Source organism: Pongo abelii, chromosome 1 (assembly GCF_028885655.2).
Source record: "Pongo abelii isolate AG06213 chromosome 1, NHGRI_mPonAbe1-v2.0_pri, whole genome shotgun sequence".
NCBI classification, from domain to species: Eukaryota; Metazoa; Chordata; class Mammalia; order Primates; family Hominidae; genus Pongo; species Pongo abelii.
Window position 1 is genome coordinate 42,543,596 of NC_071985.2, and position 20,002 is coordinate 42,563,597.

The following is a 20,002-nucleotide window of genomic DNA, read 5'->3' on the forward strand; positions in this document are numbered from 1 at the left end:
AGTACCCCCTTGTTACTGGCTTCTGTGTGATTTCAGGCAAGTTGGGCAAGGCACACAACAATCTCTCTATAAAGGAAGGTTGGCTCTGCCCTTTCTATTTCATGGACACTTACAGGCTTAAGTCTAAAGATAATGGAGACATTTGGAGGGCACTCAGACTCTGAAACTTGGCTGGGAACGTGTGAGCAGACGAACTCCAAATGTTGTATTCCCAGATTCTTTTAAATCTGATCCTGCAGGATTTGCCCATCTGTTCCTATTAAGAGTTAACTACTCTCTCCCTTCCTCACTCTCCCTCCCCCACCTTACTTGAAGACAATACACAGGCCTCTCTCCATCATCTCTGTTCCTTGTAAGTAGGCTTATAACTAGGGGTATGTCATAGCATAACCCAATTGAGTATGTGCTGGGTCTGATAATGGAAGAAAAGACCTCAAATGAGCTGCTAGTCCTAGCCAGCCTACACCAGCAAAAATCAGAGGAGTTCATGCAGGACTGGATCCTGAAGATGCTGGATCAAGGAGCTGGGAGCATCAGGTAGGACAGGGAAGAGTTTACTGATTTGGGATCACTCTCCAGAGATACAGGATTTGACACTCTAGCAGGGACCCCAGGAGGTGATGTGACCTTCTTGCTCAAATGGCTTCTGAAAGCAGGGAGAAACTGATGGCCCAAGCTTGATGTGATTGAAATGCCAGCACTACCCCAGTAGACAGTAGATGTAGAAATAAAAAAGCTCAGGGAAGTTAGCATGCTAGAGTGGACACACCATGAGGCTGGAAGGCCTACCAGATGATTCCGTTCTGTGAGAAGGGCCAGAGACTATACCATTTACAAAACCCAAAAGAAATGATCTAGTGAGAAGGACAATAGCATGACTGAAAAGATCAGCTGGGAATCTCCTCAGTAAGCCAGGATTGATGATTGGAAAGGTAGGTAGAGAATTTTTTTTTTTTTTTTTTTTTTTTGAGACAGAGTCTTGCTCTGTCACCCAGGCTGGAGTGCAGTGGTGCAATCTCAGCTCACTGCAACCTCCACCTCTCTGGTTCAAGCGATTCCCCTGCCTCAGCCTCCTGAGTAGCTGGGATTACAGGCGCACACCACCATGCCTGGCTAATTTTTTCTGTATTTTTAGTAGACATGGGGTTTTACCATGTTGGCCAGACTGGTCTTGAACTCCTGACCTCAGGCAATCCGCCCCTCTTGGCCTACCAAAGTGCTGGGATTACAGGCATGAGCCACCATGCCCAAACAGGTAGAGAATTTGACTCAATGATACCAATGGTGATGATAGGCCCAGAGCTAAAGAAGCCAGGTGGTGGCACTTAACTGCAGAAGCCAGGTGGATGAAGTTATTACAATGAGCAATGGGTTGGACTGGCAGCCAAGAAGGCCTGATCCACAGAGTTACGGAGATGATTAAAGGAACACAGTGCCCCTAGAGGCAAAATAGATACTCAACCGACAAGAGTGTTTCTTAGCTTAGACCACTAGAAGAAGTCAAGGATAGATAACAAGGAGTCTGAAAGCAGTAGCCCCAATACAATGTCATGATCCTTTGGCCTTTTCTGGATCTGAACCAGTTTTCAGACTTGGACTCAGTCAGGTCTCTGGGAGAAAGAACCCTGCAACACCCCAGCAAACATACAAAGTAACGATTCCATAAGCCCTTCCCAAAGGGACCCAGGATCATTTACCTGGGTAACTGTACCAAGCTGGCATGTTGCCCAGAGAATCAAAGCATCCTCATGGCTACTGTTCTAACTAGTGGGGCATGTGGGAGCAAGGTAATAAGTAAAGTCCTGGCCAAGGTCCAGCTTACACCCAGTGGTAATTTCTCCAGTCTCTGAATGTGTAATTGGGATTCATATACTTGCTACTTGGATCATTGGATCCTAGGCCTGTGGGCTCAGAACTATCACAGTAGGACCAAGTGAAGCATCTGAAACTGCCCCATCCCCAGCCAAGATAGTGAATATAAAACAATATCGTGTGTTGGGGGTAATTCTGGATATTAGTATCACCCATGAGAATCGAAAGGATACAAGAATGGCAGTTCCCATGATATCTCAATTTAATTCAATAGTTGTCCCCTGCAGAAACCAAGTGGACCCTGCAGGATGACAGTAAAGGACCACACACTCAACCAAAGAGTAACCCCATTTTCAGCCACCGTGTCTGTCTACCTGCTACAAGCGGATTGGCAAAGCCTCAGGTACATGGCATGCAGCCTTGATTTGGTGAATGCATTCTTTGCTATTCCCTTCAGAGAAGAGAGTTAGAAACCAGCTGCATCTATACAGGTGAATAACAATACGTATTTATAGTTTTGCCCCAGGGTTATGTTAACTTCCCTGTCCTCTGTCATAATATAGTCCAAAGGAATCAACATCATCTAGATATCCTAAAAAATGTCACCTTGACCCATTATTTGATGCTCTCATGCTAGTCAGGCCACATGAACAAGAAGTGGCTATATTTTGGAGGCCTTCGTAAGACATGTGGATCAGAGGATGGAGGCGAACCTATGAAGACTCAGGGACCTGTCACATGGTAATATTTTTAGGAGTCCAGTGATAAAGATCCTGCCAAGAAACCTCATCCAAAGTAAAAGACAAGGTATTACATCTTGTACCTCCTACCACAGTGAAGGAAACAACACATCTGATAGTCCTCTTTGGTTCTGGAGACAGCATATTCCACAGCTGGAAATACTGCTCTGGCCTATACACCTAGCGGTATGAAAGGCTTCTACCTTTGAGTGGGGCCCAGAGCAGGAAAAGCCTCTGCAGCAGGCCCAGGCTTAGCTGTAAGCAGCCCTGCACTCACTAGTGTTAGAGGTCTAGGTGGTGGGAAAAGATGCTGTGCAGAGCTTATGGCAAGCCCTAGTGGAATAATCACTACCTAGTCACGTGGTCCCCTAAGACTCTTTTGCAAGGCCATGGCATCTGCAGGGGAGCATCACGTGCCTTTTGAAAAACAACTCCTGGTGTGATACTGAGTCCTAGTTGAGACACAGTACCTGAACACAGGATACCAAATGAGTATGCATCTGGAACTACCCATCATTAGCTAAGAGTTATTATACCCACCAAGTCATAAGGTCAGGCAATTCATCATGACTTATAAGTGCTTTAGCTGGGATCAAGCACAAGGACCTGAAAGCACAGCAAGCTGCATAAGCAGGCAGCCCAGACCCTCATAATAACTACCACTGTTGCACAAGTGCCCCTCCCCGGGCTCATAAGGGGCCACAAAAGAGCATACTTGGTAGCTAATGGCAGACAGGTGAAAAACCCAAGCTTGGTTTATAGATGAGTTGGTTTGGTTCAAGTCGAAAGTGGATAGCAGGTGTACTACAAGGAATGATCTTAAAAGACAGAGTCAGGAGAAAGTCCATCCAAGGGACAGAGCTTGGACAGTGCACCTGGTCATCTATTTTGTGTGAAAGGAAAAATGGCCTGATGTTAGAATACATACAGAGTGAAAGGTGGGGGTAGTGGAACATGGAGGGACAAGGGAGCAGGCAGGAAGTGTGAAGATCTTTGTATCATGTGCTAAAGCTCAGCAGAGAGAAGCCACCATGGAAGAACCACTAACTGCCAAGTTGACAGAATGGCTTGGCCTTCTGACATCAGCCAGCTTCAGCCATCAGCCACCCTGGTGCTAATGCAGTGGACACATTAAGGAAGGTGCACAGTCAGAAGGATAGAGGCTATGCATGGGCCCAGCAAGCAGTATAGGCTCCCACTAATCAACGCTGAGTTAGTTACTGTTGCTATCAAACATTCAACCTACCAACAACAGAGATGAACACCGAGCCCCTGCAAATAGCACCATTCTTCGAGGACACAGAGACCAATAGCCTCCTTAGTGGCAAGTTAACTTTTTTGGGGCCCCTTCCATCCTTCAAGGACCAGAGATTCATTATCACAGAAGAATGTGTATTCAAGATAGCATCCTAACCAAATAATCTTAACCAGTAAGAAACACATTCATTTCCATTTCCCGACTCAAGTCACTCCAGAAAGATTATGCTAAGAGGTGCTGATCATGTTTTCCAACAGCAATTCATACGAACATTCTAGAATGAGCTAGAGCTAAAGTCTTAGGCTAATGTGCTCCCATCTATGAAATAATCTCCTGGGATTCTTTACTCTGTGCTTTTGCCAACAGTCTGTACATGAACTTAAACTGTCTCAGCACTCAACTAACTGCCTTTGGAAAGCCTCCTGTGTTTAGGGGTTGAATATTTTTGAACTGCAAGCTTTGCTATCGGGTAAATGGTGGTTGAGGTTATAAAAGCTTGCTAAATGCCATTATAAAATGATTATTTGTGCTATACAAATACTTTCTTCCGTTGTCATTTGGAGGAGTGACAAGTCTCATAGTTCACCTTCCTTTGTGAATTTCTAAGTAAGTAATCAAGAACTTGTACGAAGGCAGATGTTTTTAAATAATGTTTTCTTCAATACTTGGTATTCTACCTGAGCTAGGAGGGACAATGTGACTTTCCAGCAGACAACAAGGGTATAAAAATCTTACAAAGTGGGTACAGTGAGCAGAAAGCTACCACAGCATATAAGGAGGAAGATAAGTCTTGACTACCAAGGAAAGGGACAGGATTGGGTGAGCCACGTGGGAACCTAAAGTACCTCTGTCCACTGCTCTTCATTACACATTAGAAAGCACATTTTGGAGAAGAAAGAGATCCATATGGATTGTTTTACAGCACAAGTAGCTTTCTTGGGTTAGCTTTCTGTTTGCTGGTTTTTACTCTCATGTGTGTATGTTTAACAAACAACGTCATGTGCTAACTGGGGGATTGGAGATGGGAGCTGGAGGACAGGGAATGGACAAAGCTCTTCCAGATTTGATGTCTGGTCAAAGCCTGATTCCAGAGTCTAGAGCCTAAAATCAGAAGGTTATAGTGTCATATATATATGTAAAGGAACCCCTGGGGCTTTGTGCTGGATAAGAAAATTCAATTGTACCCCCAAGAGAAGCAGCCAGTATGGAGTTTTCTCCTCCATAAAGCTTCAGAGAGGGACATCATGGCTCTGAGAAAGTGCTCTGGAAACTGGACCAGTGCATTACAATTAATTGTACTTTACTATAATTTTTGGTTTCTGTAATCAAAAATTCTTCAAAGTGTTCAGAAGTAGATAAAACAGAAAAATATGACCTTAAGGATGCAAATGGCAGCAACATTTACAAAATGGTAAAAATTTGACAAATGTTTACTTAAGAATATAAATTTAATTCAGAAGTGTCCCTAGACAAATTGATGAATTTTTTATCTTTCAAATGCCAAAATAATGGAAAGGAAAAGGAAGGGAGGGAGGGAGGGAGGGAGGGGACCCTTGAATAGATGAAAACCGTCGAAGGGATTTTTTTTTGAGAGTTCGATCATGATAAAACACCTGCTTCCTTTGCTACAAGCCAAGCTAATAATATTCTCAGCTAATGTTTAATGAAAATTAACTGCATGCTAAGAACTTTGAATTATATGGATTATCACATTTGATCCACATAATAACTTTATGAGATAGGTGCTATTTTCTCCTGTTTAACAGATTAGGAAAACTAGGTTTAAAGAGAAAAAGTAACCCGATCCATGTCATTTTCCCAGTGAAAAGTAGAACTGAGATCTTAACTGAGAGGAGGGGGGAGTCTGACTCCAGAGTCTATGTGATCAAACATGACACTATACTGCTCCAGGAGGAGGGGAAGGGGAGAATCTAGCCAGTCATTAGATACCTCTCTACCACCTACATGAAGGTCACTCATTTCTAGAAACCAGTCTCGGAAGGCAAGGCCACTGTATACAGTTCTTCAGGTTGTGCACTGCTCAAGAGCGTCATTACTAAGGAGATACCATTCACATTGTAGATGTATTTTAACTAATATGAGAGGCTATAGATGGAGGTGAAGATCTGGAGCTCTAGCACTGGAAGCTGCTGACCAAGTGCTGGGAGAGCAGCACACACAGCTCTGCACACAGTTACCAGCACACACTATGCACAATTGTCCTGTGACAGCCAAACTCCAAGTACCCCATAGAGTTGTTTCTCTTCCTCTTCTATTGCTTTCAATGACTCAATTTCTACCCTCAACCTGCCTTCAAATTTGGAAGGGGAAATGCATGGAGAATACATGCTGCCATCTATGGCTACGGCAAATTACACAACAATATACCAACTGAATTTATTCTTAAGGAAGAGTTGCCCTTTCTAATTGGCTCAGAGGTGCCATATTATCATATCTATCAGGAGTCCTAGTGAAGGTCCCTAATTACAGCTTGCAGCACCCCCCATCCCCTTGTGCCCATTCATTGTTGAGTGCTTCAGCTGTACAAGTCATTTTAATGTCAGTTTGAGACCAACAGAGATTGGAAGATCACATCTTTTACAAGGAAAAAAAAACCCATAAACTATTTTCCAAAGGGAAATATTGGGGTATTTTTCAAGTGTGTCATCTATTTGGGTAAGCCACACTTCTCAGTGTCCTCTTTCCATGAAGATCGTCTCATTTACTGTATTATGCTTTGTCAGGGATGTGAATTAGTAACCACCAGCTCATGCAACTCTGAAGTCAGAGACCCAAGCTGCCCAAAGTTCTTCTCTATGAGAGTTGGAGGGGCCAGGTCAGCTGGAGGGCACCAGCTGCCAGCCAAATGGCAGGGGAATTCCTCTCCTGAATTTTGAATTTTCCCTGCCCTCCTGCCCAAGTTGTTGCATCACTTGTCTGGGAGATTCCTGAATGGGCTGGTAAGCTGGGGCACCCTAAATAGTCTGAGACCCCTGAAGGGGGCACAAGAGGAGGAAGGACATGGACCAGTGTTTTCTTTCTTGAAGCTACTGTTACCACCCCTGGAAAAGTTCTTCAGGAATAAGTGACAGTAAGAACGACAAGGGATTAGGACTGGTTTCCTCTTATAAATAATAAAATCCAAAGGGAAGCCACTTGAGGTGAGTGGCAGAGCTACGCCTTGCACCCCGACCTTCCGTTGCTAGCTCCAGCTGCTTTCCAAAATACCACCTTGACTTCTCAGCCTCCAGGTTTAAAGAAGAGCAACTAGAAGACGTCCAAACACCTGCATCTCATAAGGAGAAGAAAAGTCCACCTGGATCTTGTTTCTGGACTGAGATGGATGGAGAGGCCACAGTGAAGCCCGGAGAACAAAAGGTGAAATGAGGCTTTCTCCTGGAGGTTGGGAACTTGCCTCTGAATGTGGGGGGTGAACTGCAGCCATAGCTGTCACACATGCTCCTCAGTGCCCTTCCCAGAGCAGGTGGGCTCCTTCCCAGGAGGCCAGGTAAGGGTTCTAGAGTCCAGAACATAGGGGCTCCCTCTCAGCTCCCTATTATTCTGCTCACACCCACCAGAGTGCATGGTTCCTTAGAAATCCTGGGTAATTTAGAACCAAAAAAACGTTAGAAAGAGAAGAAACACAGAGAACATGCAGTCAAAGCTCTTCTTTTTTAGAGGAGAGGAACACAACATTGGCCAAGTTATTGCAGCAACCTGAGGCTGCTGCAGCCCCTCCTCAGTCCTGGTTCTGTGCTCTCTCCTCTATACCACACTGACTCCTTCCCTTCTTATCTGCTGCCCAGGGGATGTGGGGAGGGGATAGGAGTGAACTGGGGCTCGGAGGGCCAGTAGGCATCTGGGAAGTCATGCAGCAGCCTGTGCTGAAGCTGAGGTGAGGTGCATGCACTTCCCAGCAGGACTAGAGGGACAAGAGAGTCCCCTCATGTGGTCTCATCCCCTAAAATGCAGTGTGCAGTAACAGAAGCCTGTGGCCCCAGGCTACTGAATTATGGCCCCCTGTCTCCTGGAGAAAGGATTTCTGAAGGTCATTGGCAGAGAGGGTGACTTGGAGACATTCCGTTGAATATTATCCTTCCAGCCTCCAATCAAAGCTGATAATTCCCTGGAAACATTTTATCTCATACTCCTGCTTCCTCATTGCCCCACGGAGCCAGCTTTTCTTCCTGAAGTCCAGAGATTGCTGCACCGGTGACTTCAGAGGAACTGGATGGTATGATGCAGAGACTTTGGCCCCAACATGTGCTGCATCAGCACTTAGTGCTTTAGAAAAATTCATCCGGGGGAGTCTAGGTGCCAGCCCCAGAATCAGCCAGGACTTGGTGAATATTAATCAAATTATGAGTTAGGTGCAGGAACACCCTGGGAGAGTCTCCAGGTGGTGACAGGAAGCTTTGTCAGGCAGGGAAAGGTCTGAGACTGCCATCGCAGTGCCCAAGCTAGGGGACTTGCTAGAGGGAAGGCACAGAAAGATGCATAAAGAGCCTATGGACTTTTAAAGATCTGGCCATTCTTGGGGCTCAAACTGGATAGAGCAAGGAAAGGCCTTAGTGGAGAGACCTGGGCAGAGCCAAGCTGAGGGGACAACTTGCCAAGTCTAGTTGCAGGAAAACAAGCTCAGGGCCACCCCATGGACTCTCTTCTCTTCTTTTGTCTTCTCTCTTCCCTTTTCCCTTCTTTCACCTCCTACCTCTCCTTTTCTCTCCCTGTTCTCCTACTTCCTCTGCCTTCTCTTTTCCCCTATTCCCTCTTTTCCTCTTTGTGATTCCCTCCTGCACAGCCTGTGTCCCAAACTGGCCAGTGGTTTTGCATGGCTTAAACTGTTTGGGGAGTGAGGGGGTTTCTGCCTATGGGCCAAACCATTAACTGTTAGCGCCTGTCCTTAACAGTAGTGAGGAACGTATTAGAGTAGAAAGAAAAACTCAATGGCTAACTTTAGTTTGCTTTTTAAAAAATCTATAGGTTCCAGAAACAGAAGCAATAGACAGATTCAAAGAGTAGATTTTTAATCCATCAAAAGGCATCCATGAATACCCTCTGGGGAATACAAGAGAAGTATAGTGTACAATCTCTGCTTTTTTGTTGTTGTTGTTGTTGAGACAGAGTCTTGCTCTGTCACCCAAGAGGGAGTGCAGTGGCACGGGCTCACTGCAACCTCTGCCTTCTGGGTTCAAGCAATTCTACTGCCTCAGTCTCCTCAGTAGCTGAGATTACAGGCACGTGCCACCACATCAGGCTAATTTTTGTATTTTTAGTAAAGATGGGGTTTCACCATGTTGGTCAGGCTGGTCTTGAACTCCTAACCTCGTGATCCACCCCGCCTCGGCCTCCCAAAGTGCTGGGATTACAGGCATGAGCCCCTGCGCCCGGCCACAATCTCTGTCTTTTTCATCAGCAAGCGGTAAATGACCATTGAGTAGTGATCAGTGTGATGTCCATTAAGAGAGGAGGGTTACTGTTCACAATAGCTGTGCATTTCACATCTACAATGTGCTAGATCCCCTTTCAGAGCATGATGGTGGAGGGATGAAATACAAAGCCGTCCCCTCTGGAAACTCCCCAGGCCAGTGGGAGAGACCAGAATGGGGTGAAGGTCAGTGTGGATGGGGGGACAGAGAGGGCTTTCTAGAAGTTGTGGAGAAGAAACAGAATAGCACCCTAGTGCAGAGAGCTACTTGGTCTGAGATTTAATTTTTAACTCCTTGTTACTAACCAGAGGCATACTAACAGTGAAACAGAAATCTTCCCTTGAAAAAACCAATTCCCCTTCTGCAAACAGGAAGTGGTGAGGAGAGGAACAGAAGTGGACTACTCCAGGCTCATTGCTGGCACTTTACCACAATCTCACGTAAGTTGTGTCACAACAACCCCATGCAGATTCCTTCATTCTCCTGAAGAGGAATCAAATCCCTGAGGCTAACCTTCCAAGGTCCCACAATTCCAACTAGAGTTTGGACTTCAAACATGGCCTTTCCACTACACGGTGCTCCCCACAAACTCAGAGCTCCAGGCTGGCAAGTGGGTGCCCAGGCTAGAATCCTACAGAGGGAGTTTCACCTCTTCTGAACACAGAACCCTCAAGGGTAAGGGACATTTTGGCCTCGTGGACGTGACCAAAATGTGCATGCTTAGGAGTGTGAGGATAAAGTCATGCTTTCTCCGGGAGGGAAGTGCTTGTCTTACTCTCAGATATCTGCAACCCAGCCCCTGCGCCGAGCGAATCGAGATCCCAAAGCGAGAAGATGCTTGTTCTCTCAAGTCCCACCACCCTCACCCAGCTTCTCTCAGGCCTCTTTTCATTTAGAATGTTTTTTGCAGGTTGCCAACAGGAGGGCAGGATGGAAAATGCCCCTCTTCCTCATACTATGCCTGCTACAAGGTGAGTCCCAAACCCAGCCCAGGTTCAGGGCTTACAAAACCAGACCTGAGTCTTCCAGGCTCCCCTAAAAGTCCTCACAGGCTGGTATGGTAAAACTGTCCAGGTATAAACCATGCTCAGATGACAAATGGCTCCATCTCCACGCTGTAGTAGATTTTATTTTGATGGTAATAGGGAACCATTGAGGAATATAGTGAGTATGCGCCAAGAGTACCCAGTACCTCGAATCTAGTCCCAAGTAGATGCTTAATAAATAATGACTGAATAAATTAATGAATGAATGGGAATTCCATCATAATACCAAAAAAAGGATGAACAACTGGCTTAAAAACAAATCAGAGTTTTAATGAATCAAAGGTAGCCAATAAGGTCGGACGCATTGGCTCACACCTGTACTCCCAGCACTTTGGGAGGCCGAGGCAGGCAGATCACAAGGTCATGAGTTCGAGACCAGCCAGAGCAACATGGTGAAACCCTGTCTCTACTAAAAATACAAAAATTAGCCAGGCCTGGTGGCACGCACCTGTAGTTCCAGCTACTTGGGAGGCTGAGACAGAAGAATCGCTTGAACCCTGGAGGCAGAGGTTGCAGTGAGCTGAGATTGCGCCACTGCACTCCAGCCTGGGCAACAGAGCGAGACTCCATCTCAAAACAAAAACAAAAACAAAAAATGTAGCCAATATTTGAGTAAGCACTCTGCGTGATAAAATCACACCACCTCTTTAATCTCCTTCTGTCCCTTTTAAAATTTTTCAGTAAATGACAACTCAGGCAGGCCCATGATTTTTCTGCTAAGTAATGTCCTACATTAATTGCTTTAAGTCTCAAACATTCTAAATCTGATCATTTGAAGTTTCCAGTTAAATACTTTGGTCAGCAATTTAATCTTCATTTAAAGGTATACTCCCTCTTCTCCTCAAGGCCTGCAGTCCAGAAAGGGGGTGTGGTTGCTGCCTTCCCTCTCCTCCACCCCTCTCTCCTCCCCATCTAGGCAGCTGCTGCTTGAGACCCCAGCAAGGTGGTAGCAGTGGGAGGGAGAAGCTGCAGGAGGGCAGGCAGCTCTTACTTGATGGATGGCCTGGAGCTATCTGGCCTGGCAGGGGTTTGGAACTGGCTGTTTGCTTCTTCCTCTGTGGGTGCCTTTGTGGACACATGGATGGCCTCCTGATGACCCATCTCCTCCCTTTGCTGCAGGTTCTTCTTTCGCCCTTCCACAAAAAAGACCCCATCCGAGATGGCTGTGGGAGGGCTCTCTCCCCTCCAGGACCCATCTCCGGGCCATGGGAACACTCACGCCTTCCTCGCCCCTTTGCTGGCAGGAGGAGAGCTCCTTTGCAGGTACAACCCCTACTCTCCCTTTGTTTGACCATGGACCTCAGACCTCTCAGGTTCTCTCAGACCAAGTCAGGCTCCCTACAGCTATAGGCAGCCCTAGCCTCTCCTAATGGAAGCCATAGCAATAGACAATTGCTGAGTAACAATGAGGGGATGACAGCCAGGGCACCCACCTCCATGGATGGGCAGAGAGTTGGCATCAGGGCCCCCAGGTGGGCACACATTTACCCTAAAATGCTGGCCTGGTCTTGAATTCTTACGGTAGTTAATATAAAATTTCCCAAACCTTAATAATTATATATAACAAAGAGCTACTGATCAGTGATCTATCAAATGAATCCTTAAGGTATTGGTTCTTAACTTTGGTATTAATAAAAAATCACGTGTATTTGCAAGGGTTGATTAAGGACTCTTAATCAGCTTTCTACTGTGAAGTCAGACCACCCCATCCTGCTGATTAGTGGAACCGTGCTCCTCTCAAATGTGCCACATACAGATCAGGGGAATTCCTGAAATCTGGGGTATGCACACTTTATCAAGGCATCATCACTATTGTCCTGAAATGGTCTTTGTTTGTAATTGTGAATATTGCAAATATTCACAACTTGGTAAATTTAAATGGTAATTTAACTTTCCCATTAGTGGCATCGTTTGGGGTGTGTTGTTTAATGAAACATACAGTGAGTATCAGTACAGCCATAACATTTATGACCTCTACTGTTCCAGCAATTAGACCTGAATACACACATAATAGGCAGGGTAGGTTTCCTGGGCCTGTGCAGTCACACAGGACCCCATACTCAGTAGGTACTTGGCTTCATGCTCTGCTGTTGCCATGCTGAAATTCTTAATAACTTTTGAACAAGAAGTCCTGCATTTTCATTTTGCTGTGGCACCCACAAACTGCTTAACTCTTCCTGGCAATAGGATTATATTAGGCCATTTTTACGGTGCCAAAAAGAAATACCTGAGACTGGGTAATTTATAAAGAAAAGAAGTGTAATTTTGCTCATGGTTCTGCAGGCTGTACATTAAGCATGGTGCCAGTATCTGCTTGACTTCTGGTGAGGCTTTAGGGAGCGTTTGCTCATAGGGGAGGCACAACAGGAGCAGCACAGCACATGGCGTGAGAGGGAACAAGAGAAGGGGTCGGGGGAGGCCCCAGATCTCATGTGAACTGAGAAATAACTCATTTAGCACCAAGGGGATGGTGCTAAACCATTCATGACAGATCCTCCCCCACGACCCAATAACCTCCCACCAGGCCCCACCCTCAACACTGGGAATCACATTTCAGCATGAGATTTGGAGGGGACAAACATCCAAACCAAATCAAGGATATTAAACTGAACTTTCTGGGGTTCAGAGGTCCTAAAGACAGAACAAACTGATAGGTGCCAGGCATCCACATCCTACCGCAAGATGTCGAACCACATGTACAGGGCTGTAGAAAGACACCATAGAGCTGGTCCCAGCAACAGCCCCGAGGGAAGCTGTCCAGGCCAAATGAGGGAGGGAGAGAATCATCAGTGGCTGCAGAGCTCACTGCGAGGGCTGTGTCGGAGAGATGTCCCTGTGTTGTGGTCCCCTCCACTTGTCCCAGGGGACAGGAGACATCACTTTCTCCTCACTTTAAGCTAAGTAAGAGAAGGAACTTCCAGAAAGCCACTCAACAAGCTTGCCCTTTGTCCCAGGTTTCTTCTGACGGCAGGACACAGGTGTACTTCCTGTGTTAAATGCAGGGCCTCCACCTAGAGGGCCACCCAGAGGGGACTATGACCACAGAGCAGGGCAGATAGCCAGAAGTCATAGGCTTGTGGGTGGTGGCCACTAACGGCCAGCAGAAGAACATGCAATTCTCATAAGGAGAGAACGACAGCCATATATGCTAAAAATACATCCGGTAGGCAAAAAAGAGGCAGCCTCGGTCATCTGCCATGCCCAGAAAGCACCAAAGGCAGATCACAACCGTCTCATTCACCTCTCCTCTCCCCACTCTGCCCAACCCTGGAGGGACCCCCAAACAGAAGCTTTGAACAGGAGAAGGGGTAGAGCAAAGCAAGAGACCCCAACCATGCCCCACTCCTCCATGACAGACTCCAAGCCCAGCTGGAGAAAGGAAAGGGTTTTGACTGGGCAAGAGATTGGAGTTGTGATCTTTCACTGGACTGGACTGGATGTATACGTTTAGACTAGGCGGGGCTTTTTATTATCCATGAGAAATTATGAAAGAAAGCTACTATACATGAGACTATGCCTGAGATTTCAGCAAGGATCAGAGATGTCCACGGAGAAGGTATAAAGAGGCAGTGAGAGAAAGAATAAACTTTGTTGCTGCTTGTACCCCATCACATCTAAATCATCCAGGAAGCTGGTCACATATGTGGTTCAACTACGAATTGTCCTTATGTCTGTTGCCAAGCAGACATATTCACAGTACTGCTCATCTGTGCTTACATGGTGGCATTTGATTGTTTCTGTTTCTATGGAAAAGTGACTAGTGTGAAAAATTTTGCAACCACTGGTCCAGACAGGTACCCACCAAGCAGAACGGGTTTCTTGTGTTTCAGGGCTCCCCGTCTTTTGCAGATGAAAAGTACACTGATATGTTCTTACTGCTTAGCATCTCTCTTTTACATTCCATGCAAACTAGAGCCCTTCTGCCAGGGAATCATCACTGTTGTCCTGAAAGGGTCCTTGTTTATAATTGTGAACATTTTTGTCTTTTAATGATAAATTACCATTTAATGTTATCATTGGCGGCATGGTTTGGACTGTGTTGCCTAAATCTACAGTGAGGAGTGACTGAGTGAGTGAGTGTCAGATGTTGCCTCAGCCCTCTTATGTGTGCTTAGATGGCATCTTTTTAAACATCTGCATTGGAGCACAGGGGAACCCAGGCTCTGGATGGACCAGGATAGCTCAGGATAAGTGTTAGCTTATCCGGGTGGGTAAGATTATGATTACATTTTCATCTTCCATACCTTGGGACAACATCTGACTTCCCAATGGCTGTGTTCTGCCATTTTTATATTGATTCTGCTCCATGTTCACAGTGGTATTTTCTGACTTGACCCCTAATTCTGGCAGAGTTCAGAGCTCGTGGCTCCCCAAACAGTGACTATGCTCACCACTTCCTCTCCTTTGACTTCCTTCTCTGTCTGCAGCTCCAAATGCATTGAAGGGCTCAAGGCTGGTGTCAGGGGAGCCTGGAGGAGCTGTCACCATCCAGTGCCATTATGCCCCCTCATCTGTCAACAGGCACCAGAGGAAGTACTGGTGCCGTCTGGGGCCCCCAAGATGGATCTGCCAGACCATTGTGTCCACCAACCACTACACTCACCATCGCTATCGTGACCGTGTGGCCCTCACAGACTTTCCACAAAGAGGCTTGTTTGTGGTGAGGCTGTCCCAACTGTCCCCAGATGACATCGGATGCTACCTCTGCGGCATTGGAAGTGAAAACAACATGCTGTTCTTAAGCATGAATCTGACCATCTCTGCAGGTATGAGCTGACGGCTGATGGGCCAAGCTTGGTGAAGCACGTTCTAGGAAGGAGAAAGTGGGAGAGAAGCCTCAGAGACCTAGAAGGGCTTGAAACATTAGGGAAGTGACAATGAAAAGCTGGGGCAAGGCAAAGACTTTAAGAAGTAGGCTTTCATTTCAGAAGAAGGCTGCCTTCTAAAGAAAGGGAGATTTCAGGAAAAACTTCCCCAGTGAATGCATGTACACTCTCCCACCCGAGTCCCCCAAATGTCATAAAATATATATTTGGAGATGACTCCAAGAATGGGATAACGTGGCTTCTTAGGATCCTGATAGCTGCATGTTCAGACATTCAGAGAAGCGGCAGCACTGCAGAGGAGGTGTGACATGCAGGACAGAAGAATTGCAACTGGGCTGTCCTTCACACAGACTCTTGCTGAGCCCCTCAGCAAACATCTGACAGCTTCCAGGCCTAGGCTCTCTGTAGCAGGTTCTGGTTGTTGATCCCAAGTCAGGCACCCAGAGCATAGGAAGGGCATCCAGGCTGTGAAAGGCCACTTGGCAGAGGAGACAGCATGACACGAGGCAGCCTGAAAGCAGGTTAATTCTATTAGATGCTGCTCTCCGGCCGCCTGCTGCAACTGGCTGCTCTGCTAGAAGTGGAGTGTTTCTTTTATCTTTTTTGAAGAGCAATACCTGCTGGGCGGTGGGCCTCTGGAGAAAACAGCTTGGGGATTCAAGACAGCTGGATAGAAAATATGTGGGCATGGGAGAAGAAAATAGGAGTATAACATGTCAGTGTCTGCCACAGATGAGAGAATGTTTGCCACAAACTGGAGAATGAAAAATTTTCCTATTTTTCATTTTATCCAACCTGTTGGTCAAAGACTGCATCTCTTAGTGAGGTTGCATTCCACTTAGCAGACATTTTAAACCTGGTGTCCTTTGCCAAATCCATTAGGTGGCCTGCCAGCCTTCCCATGTGGCCTCCCTCTGCTGTCCACACAGGTCCCTCCAGCACCCTCCCCACAGCCACTCCAGCTGCTGGGGAGCTCACCATGAGATCCTATGGAACAGCGTCTCCAGTGGCCAACAGATGGACCCCAGGAACCACCCAGACCTTAGGACAGGGGACAGCATGGGACACAGTTGCTTCAACTCCAGGAACCAGCATGACTACAGCTTCAGCTGAGGGAAGAGAAACCCCGGGAGCAACCAGGCTAGCAACTCCAGGGACAGGCAGCTGGGCAGAGGGTTCTGTCAAAGCACCAGCTCCCATTCCAGAGAGTCCAGCTTCAAAAGCACCAGCTCCCATTCCAGAGAGTCCAGCTTCAAAAAGCAGAAGCATGTCCAATACAACAGAAGGTGTTTGGGAGGGCACCAGAAGCTTGGTGACAAACAGGGCTAAAGCCAGCAAGGACAGGAGGGAAATAACAACTACCAAGGCTGATAGGCCAAGGGAGGACACAGAGGGGGTCCGGATAGCTCTTGATGCAGCCAAAAAGGTCCTAGGAACCATTAGGCCACCAGCTCTGGTCTCAGAAACTTTGGCCTGGGAAATCTTCCCACAAGCAACGCCGGTTTCTAAGCAACAATCTCTGAGCTCCATTGGAGAAACAACTCCAGCTGCAGGCATGTGGACCTTGGGAACTCCTGCTGCAGATGTGTGGATCTTGGGAACTCCAACTGCAGATGTGTGGACCAGCATGGAGGCAGCATCTGGGGAAGGAAGCTCTGCAGGGGACCTAGATGCTGCCACTGGAGACAGAGGTCCCCAAGTAACACTGAGCCAGGCCCCAGCAGTAGGACCCTGGAGACCCCCTGGCAAGGAGTCCTCCGTGAAGAGGTAATCCCAGGCACCTTCTCCTGGTTGGAGGGCCCCACATCTGCCTCATCCCTGGCATGCAAGGGAGGCCCCTCTCCCTCTGCTCACTTCTCTCCCTTTGTACCCACAAGAAAGTGACATACACATCAGATGCCCTCCCTCACTCAAGGGGCCTTGCTGTGAGAACACTCCCTGAGTATTTCCATGTGATTTTCAAGTGATATCTAAATGATGGAAAGACAATATTTAGGCTGGAACCTTCATTAGGACTTTCTGTTTTTAAAGATAAAGAATAGGCACTCCGGAGAGAGGGGGTGATGCACCGAAGCCACAAGGAAAGGCTGTGGCAGAGCCCAGTGCTGAGGCTGGAGTCGCTGGCTCCCACCTAGTCCTCTTTCTCACTGGGAGGCATTGCAGGGCCCACACACAGACGGGTGGAAGAGGGAAAAGGATTTGGGCTTAGAAGACTGAAGACAGAGATTCTAGTCCCAGCTCTGCCACTAACCCGCCATGGGAACCAGGGCTGCCCATTTGCTTTGGCCTCAGTTCCCCCATCTGTAAAATGAGGACGTGGGCAAATGGTCTTTAATCTTCTGCCCAGCTCCAAACTCCTCTCTCCTGTGCTCTTTCCATCCCCGCTCTAGTACTTTTCCAGAAGATGAAAGCAGCTCTCGGACTCTGGCTCCTGTCTCTACCATGCTGGCCCTGTTTATGCTTATGGCTCTGGTTCTATTGCAAAGGAAGCTCCGGAGAAGGAGGACCTGTGAGTTGAGTAGCCCCAAGGCAAGATAGAAGAGTTCTGGTTCCCACCTGACACCCTCAGGGCTGGGCAGGGATAGAGTCCTGCCAGGACTTTTCAATGTAGAAGGGCTAAATTCTAGGCTGAGCCATTTAACCACTCTTGGCCTTGGTTTCTTTTCTTTCTTTCTTTCTTTCCTCCTTTCTTTCTTTTTTTTTTTTTAGACAGAGTCTTGCTCTATCATCCAGGCTGGAGTGCAATGGTGCGATCTCGGCTCACTACAACCTCCACCTCCCAGATTAAAGCAATTTTCCTGCCTCAGCTTCCCAAGTAGCTAGGACTACAGGCGTGTACCATCATGCCTGGCTAATTTTTGTATTTTTAGTAGAGATGGGATTTCACCGTGTTGGCCAGAATGGTGTTGAACTCCTGACATCAAGTGATCCTTGGCCTCCCAAATTGCTGGGATTACAGGCGTGAGCCACCCTGCCCAAACTGCCTTGGTTTTTAATCAATAAAATTAGAAATTGTCTCTGTACTTATGTGTCAATGGCACCCCAGAGCATAAGGAGAAGCTCCTGGAGGATTACAAAGGCTGTGATGCCTATGTTAACCATAAGCCTCATAAACAACCCTCTCAGAAGAGAGCAGGAGTGCAGGGCCCAGACCTGGGATCAAACCTCGCATTTTCCCCCTTCTGCAAGGCCCTGCTAAAATTCTCTGAGAGCAACATGCCCAGGTTTAAGTACTCTTAAAGTAAGGGCTCTGTGATATGTAGACCTAGTGAAGAAAGGGTGAGATTTTCTGGCAGCAAATGGAGGAGGCTTAGGTTCTCAGACCCAGGCCCCAAAGTCCGAGCCCTATCAGGGGCTAGGCTGGCTTAGCCTAGCCAACTAGGGCTTCATTGCTTCTGTGTCAGAAAGTTCTTGAAAACTTGCAGTGGGTGGGAGTGGTTCTTAGGAAATCAAAGTCAGTGCTGTCCTTACCCAGAACCCTCACAGTCTGCTCTGTGTCTCTGCAGCTCAGGAGGCAGAAAGGGTCACCCTAATTCAGATGACACATTTTCTGGAAGTGAACCCCCAACCAGACCAGCTGCCCCATGTGGAAAGAAAGATGCTCCAGGATGACTCTCTTCCGGCTGGGGCCAGCCTGACTGCCCCAGAGAGAAATCCAGGACCCTGAGGGACAGAAAGATGAACTGCTCAGTTACCATGGGAGAAGGACCAAGGTCAAAGGCCTTCAGGACCCCAGCCTCTTTCCATCATCCTTCCTCCACCTGTGGGAAGAGAAGCTGATGCAGCCGGTGCTCCAGAACTCTTCTATCTTGCCTTGGGGCTACTCAACATGGAAGAAAGGCTGGCTGTCCTTGGGCCCAAGAAAGTCAAGTATTATCCACGTCCAAAGGTGACAAGATGACTCAAAGCAGACTTCAAGAACGGTGTACGAAACACTGGAAGAGGTCACCTAGGAAAAGCATGAAATTTCCATTCCTGAATGTTTGAAAATAGAAGAGGCTTCCAATCAGTGCGGAAAGTGACAAATCCTCTATCATCACTCCCAGCCCTTGCTGGGGGCCCCTTTTCTGACTACTGTTAGCATTCAGCCTCCCACTCACATTTAATTATATTTAAGTGTACCAGCCTTGCCTTCTCAAGTAGATTCTAAGCTCCTTTAGGGCAGTAATTGCATTTTATCTGTTCATGATGTCCCCCAGAGAACTTCCAACTCAGTAGGACCCCAATAAATACCTATGGCTGATTGACTGACTTGGGGGCTCAGTGGCCTCTAGGCACCCTTCCTCTGCAAGAACTCTGGGTCCCGCTGGGCTTCTGCCCCTCCTTTTGCGAGTCCCCTAGATGACCCCACAGGCAGCTGGTTTCTACACTGAGATCAAAAGGGCAAACACACATTCCTCACATCATCCCGCCCCATTTGGACCCAGGTTCATTGTGCCGTAGACCTTTTGACCCGGCCAAGATTTTCTGGGATTTTCCTACATTCATGGAGGAGCAGGGTATTTTCAGTAGATTCTCGCCTTCTTCATAAAGGCCTTCTTGTTCAGCTGCTTATAAATCCTCGATATGGAGGACTGTTGGTGAAGCTGGAAAATGGTTTTTGGGGGTGAGGTGGGAGACAAAAGAGAGGAATTTTATGTAGATTCTGCCCTGTAACTACATCACCTCATGCCTGTCAGGGAACTTTCGCTCCACCCTAGGCCCCACTGCCTTTCCAGGAATCACATCCACTCTTTTCTTTTGCCAGATCCGCTGGCAAACTGTCTGGGCTCCATTGTTGGATGGAACAGCCTGAGCGGTGGAGGCAGAAAGGAAAGATAGGCACCAATATCGAGTTGAGAATTGCCAGGTAGACATTTCCGGAAGGCTTAGTCCTGCCTTCTAAGCTGTC

General features: G+C 47.2%; 1 protein-coding gene across 2 annotated transcripts; it reads left to right on the top strand.

The window, feature by feature from the left end:
• The first annotated feature begins 6,736 nt into the window (after positions 1-6,736).
• Positions 6,737-19,362, top strand: FCAMR (Fc alpha and mu receptor). Of its 2 annotated transcripts, none has more exon segments than NM_001135385.2 (9): positions 6,737-6,971; positions 7,055-7,188; positions 9,611-9,679; positions 10,150-10,210; positions 11,405-11,548; positions 14,713-15,051; positions 16,041-16,878; positions 17,502-17,620; positions 18,618-19,359. In NM_001135385.2, coding segments are annotated over 8 exon segments (1,770 nt in total). In that variant the 5' UTR covers positions 6,737-6,971; positions 7,055-7,149; the 3' UTR covers positions 18,779-19,359.
• The last annotated feature ends 640 nt before the right edge of the window (positions 19,363-20,002 follow it).